Source organism: Lutra lutra, chromosome 2, assembly GCF_902655055.1.
Source record: "Lutra lutra chromosome 2, mLutLut1.2, whole genome shotgun sequence".
Classification (NCBI taxonomy): domain Eukaryota; kingdom Metazoa; phylum Chordata; class Mammalia; order Carnivora; family Mustelidae; genus Lutra; species Lutra lutra.
In genome coordinates this window covers 161258902-161276457 of record NC_062279.1, presented here as the reverse complement: position 1 = coordinate 161276457, position 17556 = coordinate 161258902, and the positions used below count along the sequence as shown (strand labels likewise).

Sequence of the window (17556 nt, the reverse complement as noted above, 5' to 3'; positions counted from 1 at the left end):
GCTTCACACTTTGTCCCAGCTGAAAGGAGCCCAGCGTCTTCTCTCCCAAATCATTTGCAGCTCTAGGAAGGACTGCGGGGCTCTGAGCCCCCCGCCGCCCAGCCGGGCCCCCGGGAGAGTGGGCGGGGGGTGTCTCCGTCCAGGGCGGCCCCTCCCCCAAGGTGACCCAACTTTGCCCCCCAGCGGGTCCGCGGCTCCCAGGAGGGTCGGGAGGGTCCGGGCGGGGCGCGGCGGGGGCGGGCACCCGCCCGGCATTATTCATTGGCCAGAGCGGGCTGCGGGCGCGAGTGCTGATGTCAGGCGGGCGCGAGTGCGGCGGGCGCAGCGGCGGCGGCCGCCCAGCAGCCCGGGCTCGGGTGGGGGGGCGCGAGTGGGGGTGGCGGCCAGCATGCTGCTCGGCTGCGGCTCGGCCTCCCACACCCGCGGCGCCCTCGTCCCAGCCAGCAGCGGCGGCGGCGGCGGCGGAGCAGCGAGCGGTGGCGGTGTCTGCAGCGGCTCGGGGTCCGAGCGCGCGGCGCGGCGGCGGCAGTGGGCGCCCGGGCGGGGAGCGGGCGGCGGGGACCCGGCATGGCGCTGCGGCGGGGCGGCGGCGGGGCGCTGGGGTGGCTGCTGCTGCTGCTCAGCGCCGCGTGCTTGATCCCGCCGGGCGCGCAGGTGAGGCGGCTGGCGCGCTGCCCCGCCACTTGCAGCTGTACCAAGGAGTCCATCATCTGCGTGGGCTCCTCCTGGGTGCCCAGGATCGTGCCGGGCGACATCAGCTCCCTGTGAGTGAGTGGGACCCCTCCTGTCCCCGCCCCACCCGGCGCCCGGCGCCGCTGGGGAGTTGCCTCTGGCGCTGGACCTTGCGACCCTGACCCCTACTTCCAAGCCTCTTTTCGGCGTTTGGGTGGGGGCGCGCCGTGGGACGTGGGTGGAGTCTCGGGCCCCGGGGAGGGTAGAGGGAACCCGAGCCCCAGAGCCTGAGAACCCAGATAAGTCCCCGTGGCAGTGTTTCTTAAAGTGTGGCCCGCGGGCCACCCGCCTCAGACCCATCTGGGGGAGCTCGTGCCAATGCAGATTCCCGGGCCCGCGTTAAATGAAGCGGGGTCTTAGGAGTGGAGCCTTAGAGTCTGCATTTGGCGTCCCAGGTGATTCTGGGGACGCATTAAAGTTTGAGAGGAGGGGTGTGTGTGGGGGGGAAGGGTGGTTGGGTGGGGGCGTGAATGTGCGGCCCAGCGTGAGTGGAGTGAACGTAAACAGGGGAGGGATGAGGCCTCACCGTCCCACCTCGCGACTGAGGCGGTGGTTTACACTGTGGCCTCCTCCTGACCCGTCCACCCAGCAGGTTGGGAGGAACCCGAGTAAAGGCAGGCAGCCTCTGGAAGTGGGGGGCCACCTCCTGAGGCCTGGAAGAGGGGAGCACAGGGCTGGCAGAGCTTTGGGGCATGTGGGGCACCCAGGCCACTGGCCAAGCTCTGGAAGCTCTGGAAGGGAGCCTGACTTCTTGCCCGGAGTTCACAAGCTTCTTGCCCCTCTCCCCACCACACATTAGGGTGGCTGCTTTTTCAGCGCTGCAGGAATTGACAGGAAGGGTTCACCTTACTTCTTCACCTGCTAAGAGATGCTTTCCACCTGCCCTCAAACAACCATTCAGGCCCTCCAGTGGGCTCTCCTAATGGCAGTGGAAGGGCTACTGGGCCATAGCTTTACTGCTGGGAAATGTTTCCTGCTGAAAGAACCTCCTCCTTCCAGGGCTGGGTGCTGGGGTGATGCCCACTCAGTCAGAGACAGGGAATCCCAGGGTGAAGTTGCTCAGGTCCCTGGACTATACAGATCCCCCGCCTCCCACCCCAGGCAAGGCCCAGGAGTGAAGGGGTTCCCATTTGCACTATAGAAACTCTGGATGACCTGGCTGGCAGGAAAGGAGGGCCTTTTTTATGCCTAATGTTGCTAAGTCGTGTGACATGGAGGATTCCAGCAACTGGAATTCCCCTTGTTAAATCCTTTAGAACAGCAGCTGCTTAATTGATCTGCATGTTAACTGAAATAATTTCGAACTAATGTGTGGAGGTCCTGCTGTGGCCAGAAAGGATAGCGGACCTGGTCACAAAAATAGTCAAGCAGCTTGCCCCCCGCATTGACCATTATATCTGGCAGATGGCATCACCTCCCATCGCACATTCAAGTTCAGGTGTCTCTTGAGTTTTCCCCCAAGGCTTTCACAGTACATTTAATCAGAAGTGCTCTGAGTGTCTTTCAAAGATGTGCTCCCAAGGGGAATGCTTAATCCTACCCCGGAGTTTCCCCTGCCAACATTAATGCTGTGTCTACACAAACAGAATCATGGCCAGAGGTGAAGCAATTATCCATTTTCAGCCAGGGCCTCCTGTAGTTAAGAAAAGGAAGTGAGGGGATTGATTTAAACTTGCTGAGATAATGTCTGTGGAAGGAGCTAGGCTGATGGTAAAGGTTTCTATTATTCAGACTAGTTTTCATATTGATCCAGTTCATTGGAAGAAGGCTTGGCTCTTCTCATTTCTACCCCTGAGAAGCTCCTGGTTGACTATTTTAAGCCTCATCCTGCATGGAGGAGTTTGAAATACAGGTGGAGGATAATACTGGTTGCCCAGACTGCAATCCCTTCTAAAAAAAAAAAAAAAAAAAAAAAAACCCAGGCCTTGTTTTGTTTCTCTCTTGCCTATAGGAGCCTGGTAAATGGAACATTTTCGGAAATCAAGGACCGAATGTTTTCCCATCTGCCTTCCCTGCAGCTGCTGTGAGTATGGGAAGTTCTCTCTGAAAATGGGGATCCTGAAGGTGCAGTCCTGGGAGAAGCCATCTCTGCCTCTTCCGTGTCAGTCCTTCCTTAAATACCCCAATAAACTCTTGGTGTTAACTGTCCTGTGGTGTCCCCACCTAACTGAGTCTCAGGCTCTTTGCTCAGTGTCCCCTTCTTCTTCTGACACATGTTTTCCTCGAGGATTTTATCATAGATCCCAACACTCATATTTGGCAACTGGGGGATGTGATTACACTGAGCAATGGCCTGAATTTCACCTAAATGAAGTGTTTCCCAGACACCTCACTCTAAAAGAAAACCTACATTTTAAACTCTTTATGTGTCTTTGGAAATAGAAGCATTTGTAGTTGACTGAGTATGTAAACGATTAGGCAGCATACTATACGTTTATATGGAAAATTTTATTTAATCATCCCTCCAAGAGTATTTTTATTCCCCCCTTTGACAGACAAGAAAACTAAGGCTCAGAGAAGTTGAGTAACTTTTCCAAAATCCCAGCCAGAATTCTTTTTTGTTTTTTTTTAAGATTTTTTTATTTATTTGAGAGAAAGAGAGAGTACGCACACAGGCACATGAGTTGGGGGAGGGGCAAAGGGAGAGGGAAAGAGAGAATCTCAAGAAGTCTCCCCACTGAGCGCGGAGCGCCTCACAGGGCTCCATGTCAGGACCCTGAGATCATGATTTGAGCCAAACAAAATCAAGGAAATCAAGAGTCAGACACTCAACCGCTCAACAAACTGAGCCACCCAGGCAGCCCCCTCCCCACACTCATAGCTGCTCCGCATCTAGCCACTCTTGGTGAGTACTCCTGTCATGCCTGGTATCCCAGTTCAGTGATTGTTTGCTGAAGAAAAGAAATGTCCAAAAAGCAGTTTTCAAAAGCAAGTTAGTGATAGGCAAAGTCATGAGTACATACCTCATTCTGTTTGTCCTGTTTCTTAAATTGGACATGAGATTAAAAATCAGCAATGCACTATAGAAAAATATGAGGAAATAGCCATCAGGAGGTCACTTCTCCTCCTAACTAAACTTAGTGTTGATATTTTTGTTCTTGAAATGTTATGGACCTACTTATAACATTGTACTTAGCATTTTAAAATCTATAATTTCTTGGTAATTGTAGTTCTATTAAAACATATTTTCCATATGCTGGAAATACAATTTTAGGTATCTCACCAAATAGACTTAAGTGGTGACTAATAGAAACCTATGTGCTGAAAAAGGAGGCTTCTGAAGATTTCTTAGGCTTTTTTATTATTTCCCATGGGAACGTATAATATAGAAGAAAGGATTTTTTAATATTTTAAATTTTTATTGTTTTGGTCTCAGCTGTGTGACTTTGGTCAAGTCACTTAACTTCTCTGGGTACAAATATCCCCCCAAAATAGAGTCGGATTAGGTTATTTTCCATCTCTGATTCCATGGTTACTTGTGCATGATAAAGCATTCACTGGCTGATCAGTTGTGCTGAGCATTGGAATGTTTTGAGAGAACAGCTTTCAGGTCTTATTTACTGAGACCCACAGGGGAGAAAGAGTGAAGCAATGGGGGTGACCAGAAAATCTAGCCAAAAGGAATCCACTTGCCACTGTCCATCAGCATCTGTGAGTTCGGGGAAAGGAGCCAGTCTTAGGCTCAGAAGAGCCCATGTTTGCCCTGGATCTGAACACAACAAAAGAAACAGAAAGGGTTTCACTATGTTGCTTAAGGTATCCATCTCTGCGCTGAGATCTGTCCTCTCCTTTCAGATTGCTGAACTCTAACTCATTTACCGTCATCCGGGATGATGCTTTTGCTGGACTTTTCCATCTTGAATACCTGTAAGTTCAGGGCTTTGTCTCTTTGCTGAGCATCTGGTATGTCCATAGAGTCTCTGTATTGCTCTCCAAGCAGAACAGCATCTCCCAGAGAGCTTAGGGGTGGAGAAAATGGAGAAAACCCCCCTCTCTTTTCAGCACTGACCTTTTATAGTTTACTTGTGTATAAACATGCTGGGACAGTAGGGTGTTGGAGACAAAGCGGGTGAAAGCAAACAAAGAAGGAAAGATATTCATTCATTCTCTGCTGACATTTAATTTGGCATGTAGTAAGCACAATTGGAAATTGCGTTGGATATTTTTACCTCTCATAACTAGGCATGGATTTGCTGATCAGCCAGAAATAAAGCTGAAGGATTCTGAGCGTTATTTATTTTTAAGGAAAATCTCCCTATATGGGGATACACCTTCATGTTTTTAATTTGACTCTCCTCTATCCCATTTGCAGTATCTCCTGTGAGCTGCTGATGAGAGTCTAATTTTATTTTTTCTTCTTTAAAAGAAGAGAGTGTTTTTTTTTTTTTTTTTTTTCCTTTTCAGGTGTGCAGTTTTCTTCCCTTAGCAATGAGCTTTGCCCATGTTCTGATTTCAGTTTCCTGATTTCCTTTCCGATTTGCCCCTCCCCTCCCCCTTCTTGTCCGTTTCCCCCTGAAATGCTTTCATCCTTGTCTTTTGTAACTTTGTAATAATATTAATCCCACTATCAGATGGGATTTCCTTACTTAGCCTTCAGAAGGATTTTTAAAGCCTCCTCTCTGCTTTCTTATCTGAGGTTAACAGGTAGATGTTTGAATTCTAAATGCATCCTGGGTCTAAGAAAACTCTGCTGATTTTATGTCCTTAGGAAGGAGGTCTCTGAAGGAATTCTTCCTCCCGAGTACGCATAATATGTATACTTTCACAGAGCCTGATATTATATGTAATATGGAAAGTGGGGTATGACTGAAATTCTAAGCCCTACTGGGTTCTATCAAAACACGGGCACAGCCGATGGTGGTAGCGAATGTAAAGCTATCAGTTTTCTCTCATGAGCAGTTCATTTTACTGCCAAGGTTATTGGGGGGAAGTTCGCTTATCAGTCTATTCTGAATTCTATTACTGAATAGGCCCCCGATTAAAAAAAAAAATAGACATCAAAGAATGTCAGTACAAGAATCAAGAACTATTTCACTAACGAGTGGCATCGTGTTGTGTTGCAAAGCCTTTCCCCTGGACCATCTCACCAAAGACCCTCTTACATTTGCTGTCATGCGATGCCCTAAACTAAAATGTAGCTCCCTGTGGTCCTAGGGAATAGTTGGGAGTGAATTCGCTTCATGTATTTCCCGTAAAGTCTTGAAGCATGGTCAGAGTTATTACTGCAAGATCCTGTGTGCTAGCCCTGAGCAATGTTAGCACAGAGCCAGAAGTCTGGCCCATGCTCAACTTCATTATATTTCCTATTTTCTAGTGGCTTAGAGATCTTGAGAGAATCCTTGCCTTGTTATCCATTTGTTCAGAGATTAGACTGTGTAGGACATGCTGAAGTCAAGTTTGCCGGAATCTGCGCTTAATGGAATTCTCCTTCGGCAAAAACTTGAAGGCAGAGATGTAAAACAATGGGCTCCCCCCAAGAGACAACGATATTAATGAAAGTATTAATAGCCAGGCACTGTGAAATGTAAGAAGGTTGGAGTGGTGGGGAAGATGTCTGGAAGCATTCCAGTCTTGCAGAGGTTTAAGACTTTCTTGCCTTTGTATAGGGCTTTCTTTCTTTTTTTTTCCCCTTTCCCCCGAGATGTTTTTACCCGCATTGCCAGCTCTGAATGTGAAGCCTTCCATGCCGCTTCTGGAAGGAGTGCCGAACATACCTTTGTGTGCGCGCATTCTTGTGCACAAACCCAGCTCCCGCTTGGCCGCCACTGCGGCGACCTAACCCTCAGAGGCGGATATTTCAAATTCATGCATGCTTTCAGATTTTGTTTTGAATGTCATTTTTTAGAGATACCAAGTGGAGAAAAATTCACTTCAATGCTACTGTTCTTCTCTTTAGGTTCATCGAAGGGAACAAAATAGAAACCATTTCAAGAAATGCCTTTCGTGGCCTCCGTGACCTGACTCACCTGTAAGTCCCATGAAACATGGTGCAGGCTCTTCCATGGGTGGAATAAAGTCCACTTCCTGGTGCCTTGCTCTTTCTTGACTGCGCTGTCCATATTGGTAACATTCTCTCAAGGGAACTAATTTCCAGGTGGCCCCAAAGGTTTCTGTGTTGGTGATGGGCAGCAGCCCCGTGTCATTACTCATGGACTTGGCTTTATGATCTTTTCCATCATCCTGATTGGCTGGTGTGGACGACGTGCCTGTATGGGCCATAAGGAACCCACTGAGCTGCTAAGGGTCGGGGGCAGCTTAGGAAGGAGGTGGGGTGGAAACCTTTACACACCTACTTCTGCTGACTTCCCTCCTGGGCACAGGCTCACTTGCTTCGTGAGCCTTCTTTTCTTATCTTTCATGATACTTAAAAAAATCTCCATTTTACAGATTTGGGAACTGAGGCTTCCATGACTCACTGAAGAATGTTGAATGCGGGATCAAAATTAGGAAGAGGTGGAATAGAGACATTTCTGTGGTGGCTCTAATTTGAATGCAAATAGCTTTTTTTCTTTTATGTTGGATTAATCTGCAGCTTAAGCTAAGCTCTCTGGCTTCTTTAATAGCTTTCTGGAGGAAAAAAAATTAAGCAAATTGATTTGAATTGGCATATCAGAATGAAGCAAGTGCACACACTTGGCAACTTAGGAAACCGGAAAAAATTGTGGCTGTGTTTAGGGAAATGCAAAAATAGTCATTGTCTTGGTAGGAGCAGTTTATTAGCCAGAAGCCAGGTCCCATGTGCATGATAGATACTTTGTGATTGAGTAAGATAATGTGTCTCATTTTGGTAATAAAAAGAAAACTGGGGGCACCTGGGTGGCTCAGTCATTAAGCGTCTGCCTTTGGCTCAGGTCACGATCCCAGGGTCCTGGGCTAGAGCCCCACATCGGGCTCCCTGCTCAGTGGGAAGCCTGCTTCTCCCTCTTCTACTCCCCCTGCTTGTGTTCCCTCTCTCACTGTCTCTCTGTCAAATAAACAAATAAAATATAAAAAAAAAAAAAAAGAAAATTGGGAGAATCAGACGATGTTGGGTGGGGTTTGGGGCAGGGTTGCTAGAAACTTCAGCAGGTGCAGCCTTGACTGCATACATCTAAGGAGATAAACATTTCAGTCCTGATACAGCAAAAGGTGTCCATCAGCAAGCTCAGGGAGCCCTTGATTCTGGAATCCTACCAAGCAGAAGTCCTATCGAGATAAATAAAGCTTGCAGACTAAGGAGATGAGGGAGGCGCCTGGGAGGGAGGTCCAAACATCTGGACTGGCACCATCGATGCCAGAGAGTATCAGCCTCTTGTTGCCATTATTGCTGCAGGTTTTCCTTCCTTTCTGGAAAAGTCTTGTTTTGTTGTAGTTGTTTTGTTTTCAGATTGAACTCAGATACCAAATCCCCATATTCCTGTAAAGGTTAAGATAATGGATTTGGAGTTATGTAGACTTGGGTTCAAATCTCAAGGCCATCACGTATTAACATGGCTTAGCCTTTCTGAGCCACAGTTTCCTTATCCCAACGATGCAGGTGATTATACTGACCCCACAGGACTATTGTACATGGTGGGTTAATGCTTGCCTGCCATTATCTGGACCGTTATCCTTGGAAAATGCTCAAGGGCTCAAGGTATGGTTGGGGTTGTTACCATCATCATCAACAGCAACATCATTGCCCCCCCTCCACTCATTAAGCAGTCTCTCCTTTCTTCATGGACTGCTGAGGATCCTTGGCAGTGCCAGTGGCCAGACAGGGTCTGCTAAAAAGACAGCTGGGGGTGTCCGGAGCACAGACAACAGGAACAGCTATGGCCAGATAGATCTGGTTGCCAGAAGTCAGGAATGAGGGGCTTTGTTTTTGAGCATTAGCTCTTGGCAGATCATGAACCTGAGCAAAGACCATGTGACTGGCTGAGTTAAACCAGAGGTCAATTTTTATTTGACCAGTTGGCTATAGGTCCTTGGTTTGAACAGAGGTGTGACTGTGCAGGTATTGTGCATGTGTAATTGCATATCTTTGCACACATTTGCTCTGATGCATGATCTCTGATACGTGGGTAGATATGTGTATATACTGTGTGTGTACATAACTGTGTGCGTGCTTGTTATCTGTCCACACGACCCCATGTGTATGTAATGTGTGCATATGTAGAGGCATCTCCTATTCTGTGTGACATGTAGAAAGCAAGAGCCCTTCGGGTACTTTTTTTTTTTTTTTTTTTGAGAGAGAGAGAGAGAGAGAGAGAGAGAGAGGACATGCACTGTGGGATGGCAGGGAGAGATAATGGGAGAGGGAGAGAGGACTCAAGTAGGCTCCATGCCCAGTGCTGAGCTCGACACAGGGCTCGATCCCATGACCCTGAGATCATAACCTGAGCTGAAATCAAGAGTCAGATGCTTAACTGACTGAGCCACCCAGGCGCTCCAGGTCCAGAGTACTCCTGATGCAATAATACACCTGTCCCAGTGTACAATGCCATCCTACAGTCAAACCTATGGAACCCGCCTCTCCCCAGCTCTCCGGCCTCATTTTCTGAAATGTCTGCAAAACACTGATCTCTCTGTGGACCCCTATGCACACCCAACTCATCCTATTACTCACATCCCTCCCTTGCCCCAGATGTTATTTCTTCTACCCCCCCACCTCCTGTAATCTGCTTTTCCTTCAAAGTCCAGGTTAAGTTCTGTCTCCCCTCGGAGCCATTCTTAATCTCCCCTCTGCCCTTCCTGTAGCCCTTGCTCTGACTCCACACCCCCAACTCCCGACCATGGCAGGGGCTGTACCTGTTGGTACTGTTCCATGATGTCAGTTTGATTCCCCCTCTGGCTGCACTGAAAGTTCCCTGAGGGCAGGGCCCAGGCAGATGGTTCATTAGCGCTGCTCTTCCCCGGCATCTAGCTCAGGGCTGAAAGCCAGCACGACATTCTTTCTGATTCCCTGGTTGATCAATGGGTTCCTTACTGAGCTGGATTTTCCTTATGTACTGTGCTTCTGGACAAGCTAAGGGTTTTTCAAAATTGACTCCTCAGGTTGGAGTTATAGATAGTAATTAAAGCATTTAATACACTGTTTAAAGAATGAACCAGTGCTCCCCACTTCATCCCAGTTTATGTAAACTTCTAAGCAAAGAGAGCAAGAATTCACTATCTGGAATTTGCTTGTATAATTATCTGGTTTTTATCTTTTATGGCTTTTTCCAACACCTACAGGCTCACATTCTTGTTCTCAAGAAACACATATCAGGTTTCAAAGCATTGAGGAAGCAATCCCAATCGGTAACGAAAATCTAGGCCATTTGTTTTCCAGCAGTCCTATGAAGCCCAAGGGGCAGGTTGCCGTTAAGTAGTTTTAGAAATGAAGTAAGTGCCATAAATTTGTAGACAAAATGAAGTGGAAAGTGAGATGTTATGCACTTAGCGTGAGTGCAGTGAATAGTCCATCTAAATAATGTGGCTTTCTGAAATCTAAATTGAACACTTGGAAAGATTGCTAAACATACCGCTTTTCTTAGCTTTGACCAGCCTATCTATTCTTGTCCCTTCAGTACAATACGTTTCAATTAACTAAAAATGTTTAGCTAAATAATTAACCTTTAATTAGCTAAAAAAGCTGTTTGGGCTTTCCAGAAGAAGCGACCATCAACCAACAAAAAAGCAAAACAAAACATTTTTTTTTTTTTTAATTTTAGAAAGCTACTTCTAGGACATGTTCAGTCTGATCCCATATTCAGCCTATTTTCCAACATCTTTTAAAAATGTACCGATAAATCATTTAGGAAAGGAAGATAAAAGAGTAGATGAAATTGTATTTTAATCCATTTGTGGTTACCTAGGTGGGAAGGCACATAATTCTGAAATGATGAGGTCTCCCCAGAGTCTCTTGGTACCTTGTAGGAGGCATGTGCGGGTTAAAATGGGCTCAGAGCTTTCTCTGCGAGCTGATGCTGAGGAGAGAGGAAGGCCCATTTCCATAATTTCTCTTTCTGCCATGGATCACTATGAGGCTACAAAAGGCTAATTTCATACATATATTTTAAAGAGGTTGGCGCTTGACTTGCCTGTGCGTTTATGATTTATGTGTCTTGCTGTTTGCACTCACCCATATAAAAGAAAACAAAAGCAGGCATTGGTTTCCTGGCTGATTCCCGTTAGAACATGATGCCCAGGAGGGAAGCACAGATTTGATGTGTGTCTTTCAACACCCAACGCCTCGCTACATCAACAGCCCAGCACCACGGACATCCGTCTTCAGCAGGATGATGACAGGGCACTGCATGATCCTGAATCATCAGAAAAAAGGGTTGACGATATTTGTTCTTCCTGGTGAGGGAGAACAGACTAGGAGGTTTTGAAAAGATCTTCAACAGAAAGAGCAAAAAATGCAAAATGGCTTCTGGTCAACCTTAGTGAAAAGATGAAATTCATCACAGTCAGCTGTTCTCTAAACATTTTAGTTCATGGCGATTTTTATCTTATCATGAGGTTACAGCTGAGCATCTTTATGTGAAAGAGTAATTTACTGAATCCTTTATAGAGTCACAAGTCATAGAATTCACTTAGACTGTGAGGGAGCTTCTTGGACAAGACTGTACACCTTTTCTTTTATCTTTCTCACTTGAGTGCTTCCTTCATTCACTCAACGAAGACTTCGTGCGCACCAGCTATGTTCCAGGCACTGTTTAGATGCTAGGGATGAAATGTGGACAAACCCAAAAATCTCTGTCACTGTGTTGCTTATGTACAAGGAGAACACACAGCCAATAAACGAATAGATCATTAAAATAGGTAGTATGCCAAGGGACAGCTGTGCAGTGAGGATCAACAGAACAGGGAAGGGAGATGGTAGAGGTCAGGGAATGGGGGATTGCTGAGGGCGGACCTAAAGGAGAGCGAGCTGTGTGTTGGAATGAGCTGTGTGGGTAGCTGGAGGAAAAATGTTCAGGCAGACAAATCACAAGTTCGGAGGCTCGGGGTGGAAGCGTTCCTTGAACATTTGAGCTATAGCGGGGGGACCAGTGTGGGTGTTCGGAGAAGTCAGAGATTTAGTCCATCAGTAAGTGGGAATCGGGGTAACTTGACAATGGAGAGTCTTGTATGCCATCAAAGAGATTTGGCTTTTATTCTGAGAAACACAAGATGCCATCCAAAGTTTCAGAAATGTATATAAACAAAGAGCTTAATAAATGCTTCCTTAGAAAACAAAGCAAAAAATACTTACATTGTACTCTAGCATCTCTAATGCTGTCTTTGTACAACAAAACTCATTTCCTTATCTCAGTACCAACGTGCAAAGCCAGAAATTGAACCGTGTTGTGCCGAAGGGGGTCAGAGCTTTGTTTTAAATCATTAGCTTTGTTTCAGGGACTTCGGAATGACAGGGCATGAGGATAATAACCCCATTAAAATATGACTTTCTTGTTCTAGTTCTTTGGCCAATAACCACATAAAAGCACTCCCAAGGGACGTCTTCAGTGATTTGGACTCGCTGATTGAACTGTAAGTAAGGAAAATTAAGTTTATGTGTGCCTGTCATTGTGCCTCAGTTAATCTTGTCTTTAAGCCCTCTCTCCCCATTGCTGCATTTCTTTTATGTTGTGGTTAGAAATCGGTGACGAAGAGTGCATGGTGGGAAACAGCATACAGTTGATATTGTATTCGTTAGGTCTTGCCCTATTGGAATACACTTAGTGGCATTAGGCCACTGGTAAGGTAGGATTGCTGGTGTGAGGTTTCCTTTCTCAAGATGGCGGATCCCTCTGCTTTATCTTTATCTTCTTACTGGACATTGTTTTTATCTTTATCTTCTTACTGGACATTGTTTTTATCTTTATCTTCTTACTGTCACTTCTTACTGGACATTGTTTAACAAGATCTTAATGCTTCGATCATGTTCATGAAAACTACCTTCTTAGAATGTTCTGATTTTGTTTGTGAGAACCTGCATCTTGGGGCATGGTGTTCTTCTGTCAACCCTGTCCCCACTTCCCCATCTCCAGCATGGCCTGGTGACAGTTTCAGAAGAGTTTGGGGATACGGTGATAGGTTAACTCTGTGAGCTCTCTGTGGGCTCTAGTTAAAATCATGGGCACCGAAGATCATTAAATACAGTCAGTGATAAGTACAAGAAATAGGATGCATTAAAAACAATTTTTTTTTATTTCATTTTTTGGGGGTATTTAATACATGAGGATGTTAAATCATGCTGGAGTGTCATACGACTGCTGAAACATGTCAGGCCTGTCTGTTTCTCCGTCTATGTGTTTGCATTTTGTTTTGTTTTCTAGCGATTTAAGGGGCAATAAATTTGAATGTGACTGCAAAGCCAAGTGGTTGTATCTGTGGTTGAAGATGACCAATTCCACGGTCTCCGATGTCCTCTGTATTGGTCCGCCAGAGTATCAGGAGAAGAAGCTAAATGATGTGCCCAGCTTCGACTATGAATGTACCACTACAGGTATTCCGCACCTCTGTCACTGGAGACCGTTACGGAGGATAATCACTCTGTTCTTCTTCTAGGTCATCCACGGGGAATGGAGAAAAGTGGGTGTAGAGGTGTTCTACCCAAATTATTTTAGGCGACATTTAAACGTTCTAAAAGAAATGACATGGTCAGGAAAATATCCCAGAAGTTTGCAAGGATTTTTGTTAACTGTCCTTTGCCTTAATTTTGGTTCCTTACAAAATTGCAATTTCTCTGAAGTTTTTATTTGTTTTTTTTTAAGGGTCAAAGTATAAACTGGTGAGTTGGGAAGAGGTACACACACAAGTCAGGTGGAGCACAGAGAGGCCCGCGCTCCTGCTTTCGGGGTCCGTGGTGGCCACACCACTCCTGATTGAATTATGTGAAGTTTACTGAACATCCAGCTAGTAAATGCCAGCCTTTAAAGATTTTTTTTTTTTAATTTATTTGACAGAGAGAAAGAGATCACAAGTAGGCAGAGAGGCAGGCAGAGAGAGAGAGGGGAGGAAGCAGGATCCCTGTGGAGCAGAGACGCGGGGCTCGATCCCAGGACCCTGGGGTCATGACCTGAGCCGAAGGCAGAAGCTTTAACCCACTGAGCCACCCAGGCGCCCTGTAAATGCCAGCCTTTAACATCCATAAATTCCTTTTGTGGTTCTACGTACCAAGAGATAACTTGGTGAATTAGAAGCAATGGCACAATAGAAATGGAAGGGAACAACTAGCTATCGAAAGAAAAACACTCCTGTTAAGGAAAAATGTAAAGAAATTTTGATTTTACATTTTTCCACAGCCTGCCTCAAGGTTTCCATTTATGCATTTTACAGGTTATAAGACAAAATTAGAATACTAACGGCCTCCCCTGTCACATCTTGTGGGGGAGCAGGGGAGTGTCTCTGTCCGAAAGGCCTTGGTGAAGTCTCTCCAGCTTCTAAGCCAGCTTTTAAAGGAAAGCAGATCAATCCCCAGTATGAAACCTGCTTCCCAAACTTATAAAAATAAACATTTCAGCTGAGAGCCGATATCTGCGAAGCCTCAAGGCACGTCAGTGGGAACAGCAGGCAGGAGAACTCAGAAAACAGCGACAGAAACTCAAAAGGCAAAAACAAAACAAACCTCCAAGAACAAACTGTGACATTTAGGCCAGTCCTACTGCTACCCTCCAAGCAAATAAACAAACAAGAACTCACGGAGTAAAAACTATTTCTAGAGATCTGAGTAAATAAGGGACCTGACAAGTTCTGTCTTTACCGGGAGAAAAAGTGCAGGTGTGTGCCTGCCCTTGTCTCCCAGCATTGCCAAGGGCCTTATTCAGCTGTGTAATTGGCCGGTGCCCGTTGGCCAGCAGAGGCCATGAGCAGGATATTTATTATATCGCAGAGCAGTGCAATAAATCAGAGGTCATAGTCAATGACATTTGCACCGAAAGGTGGCATTCAAGGCCATTTGGTGTGAAATGCCAAGTCACAGCTCACTGGGGTGCCTTTCTGTCTCCGCTCCAGTTTTTCTAGAGAGTTCTCTATCTAAACCCCGGGTGAGGTGAGCCGCTTTTTCATTGTTCTCTTCACGCCTGGCCAGAGTGGCTGAAAATTTGGCCAGTCTCTGGGAGACGTGCCATGGGCTATCCAGGGCCTGGAACAGGGAATAATTTATATGAGAAAACATGATTTCTGATTTTTGCATCCTGGGGACGGTTATGAAAATGATCTGGGCTGTCAGAATTGTCACGAGAGGAAAGGGGGCTTGGAACCAAGGTAGCCATGTCTGGAAACCTGTCCTAAACCCAGAGAACCCATGGGGCAGCATGAGCCTGCTAACATTTTAGGGCATCCTCCCTCTCTTATATATATTTGTCTTTGCTAGAAACCTTCCTACTAAAATTTAGATCGTCAGCACTTCTCCCTGGTAATAGGCAGGTGATGACTCTATCTTTGCTACCATCTTCTCCCTTTAATACTGACGAACAAATTCGCTTTTGCTCAAGGTTTCCTCCATCAAGAATAAATGGTGTGCCCCAGCGGGACCTACCCCCAGATGTAGTCTGGAAGAACAAAGTCAATAAATTCTGAGTCTTTTTGGTTCCAGTCTTCCGCTCATATCAAGCCTTGTCCTTTGGTGCCTTATTAAAGGCCGGGAGGGAAACGCGTGAGGACGTATGGCAGCTAGAAAGCCCAATGTAAGAGCCTGGGGACTAGTGAGGACAGCGTCCTTCCTACATTTTTGGTAAGAAGTACACTGTCTGAGGGCATTATTTTTCTCTTAGCTCAGATTTTCAGGAAAGGTGTAAATCCTTCAGGTAGAGGAAAATCTTATTCTTCCCAGAGAGAGGGAGACTCTCTTGCCATTGTGTTCTGGCGTCCGGGTATAATTAACAAGGCAAAACCACCGCTGGACTGTTTCAGCTTCTAGATTAATCACCGTCCTTCCCTAACCCTCCGCTTTCAAGTCTATTTTTAACCACCTCAAAAATCCCTGTTACCTACTCATGATTCCCCATGTTAGGTGGATAATTTGCTAAATTCCTTAGAGGGAGAGAATTTTGCATCCTAATTGTCCTGTTAGCCTCCCTATTGCTGGGCTGATGAAATGCAAAGAGAAATAATGCATTAATGTGCAGTTTCTCTCCCAATAGGATCCGCATCATGTATAATTTATTTTCTGCAAGGGCTATAAATAGCTATGTAAAAATCTGTTGATTCCAGTGGGAGCAAGGACTAAATTGTAAGCGTCCCACTGACATCATGAACTTAATCCAACGTGAATGGAAGTGGCCAAGCTTTGTGCGGAGAATGCCATTAATATTTTAACACTCGTAAATTGATGTCATATCAATATGTATATTGTTGAAGATCTTTGCATGAACAAATGTGCTTTTGCTGGTTGTGAAAGATGAATTAAAATGGAGATGGTAGAGTATCTTAAATTCCTCCAGCACCTCCCCTTGCACACCCCACCCAATACAGGGTGATCCGTCATTTTCTTTTAGACATTTCTTCCTCCCTCTCCTCCTTCTCCACTCTTTTGGGGGTGGGGGTGGAGGACGGGGAGAAGGACTCTCCTATTAAGAATTAGATTTATAATTCAAATGATTTAACAGTCTGTGTTGTACCAGATAGTCAGCATATAGAAAATATTATGAAACCAATGTTTTGGGAAAACAAATGAAAATAGTACCGTTAAAAGCTAGATTTGTAAAATGCTCTCTAATTTTGGCAGCTCTCTTTCGTTCTGGGATTTTTTTTTAATAAAAAATGGAAACTTTCTAGTCTGCCCTTTAAACAGCCTGCATTTGTCAGGGAATGCTCGTGTTTCTGAGATGTCAGCGTGCAGGCGGGAGACACGGATCGGAGGCAAGGCAGAGGTGTTCAGACACTTCCAGGCTTGCGTTAGCAGAAGGCAGCCCAAGAAGTAGAAGGGGCCTGTGGCTGTCTCAGAATTAAAAGAATGCAGCCGTATTGTCAGAGTCCTTTTCTGTCTCCAGAAAAGGGAAGCGGACAATGACGGCTTACCATTTTCCTTTTTCTGTTTATCTACTGGTTGAGTTTTGTCCGTTTTTACTCTTTGATAGAGCAGCAGCTGGGGGGCGGGGGGTGGTGTTGACAAAGGGGTGGGGCTGGGAGCCGTTGTGATCCTAAGTGTTCATGCGCCAACTCAACACGGCCATTGTTCAACAGCATACAAAGCTAGCACATAAAGCTACGGTATCAGACTCCCCATACACGAGGCTCTGCTGCTAACACTTGACGCTCTCTTACGTAGTCTCTAGGGCAACCTCACGACATAGGTGTCGCCCTTACTGATGTGGACCCTGAGGCTCGAGTTTCTTGCCCAAGGGCACAGAGCTGCAAATAGAAGCGGAACCAGAAGCCCAGCAGGTCTTACCTAAAGCCTCAGCACTTGCGGATGCTCTGCTCCTGGCTGTGGTGGTGAGGGGATCCCCATCCACTACTGTCATTTGTCCCTGCTCTTCCTTGGCCACGTCTTGCTGTCAGGTGCAGAGGTAGCCTCCTCTTTGCTTCTCCCTCTTGTCCCTGCACCTACCTGCGTGCATCATTCGTTCATCCCCAACCTCCTTCCCACACCATCTTCAGAGTATTTATTAAGCACCTACTGTGTATTCAGAATAGGGATAGGGACAGCTCCAAAAGTGAACATGTATTGAGCCCTTACTGTGTGTGACACACAACTCCGAGTAGAATTAAACTATCCGATGAGGACACTAGGTCAGACAGAAGTGGGATAACTTCTCCAGGGTCACTCAGCAAGTGATTTTGGAGTCACAGCTCTGCCGTGTTGTCTTAGATGCTATTAGGATGGACACTTCCTCAAGAAACAGCACAGGGTTGGGTGGGACAGGGGAGGCAGGCTGTCCTTTCTCA

The 17556-nt window shown here is 46.1% G+C and overlaps 1 protein-coding gene across 4 annotated transcripts in view; it reads left to right on the top strand.

Annotated features, from left to right (window-relative positions):
- The first annotated feature begins 330 nt into the window (after positions 1-330).
- LGI2 (leucine rich repeat LGI family member 2) overlaps positions 331-17556 on the top strand; it is a 49101-nt gene continuing 31875 nt past the window's right edge. For 3 of the 4 annotated variants that reach the window (XR_007125293.1, XR_007125292.1, XM_047719027.1), the window contains exons 1-6: positions 331-764; positions 2684-2755; positions 4528-4599; positions 6629-6700; positions 12142-12213; positions 13002-13171. Coding sequence is in view for 2 of the 4 variants with exons in the window: in XM_047719027.1 (XP_047574983.1) it covers positions 568-764; positions 2684-2755; positions 4528-4599; positions 6629-6700; positions 12142-12213; positions 13002-13171 (655 nt within the window). In the remaining 2 variants the exon portion in view is untranslated. The remainder of the gene's footprint in view (positions 765-2683; positions 2756-4527; positions 4600-6628; positions 6701-12141; positions 12214-13001; positions 13172-17556) is intronic. The other variant, XM_047719028.1, reaches the window with a different exon arrangement.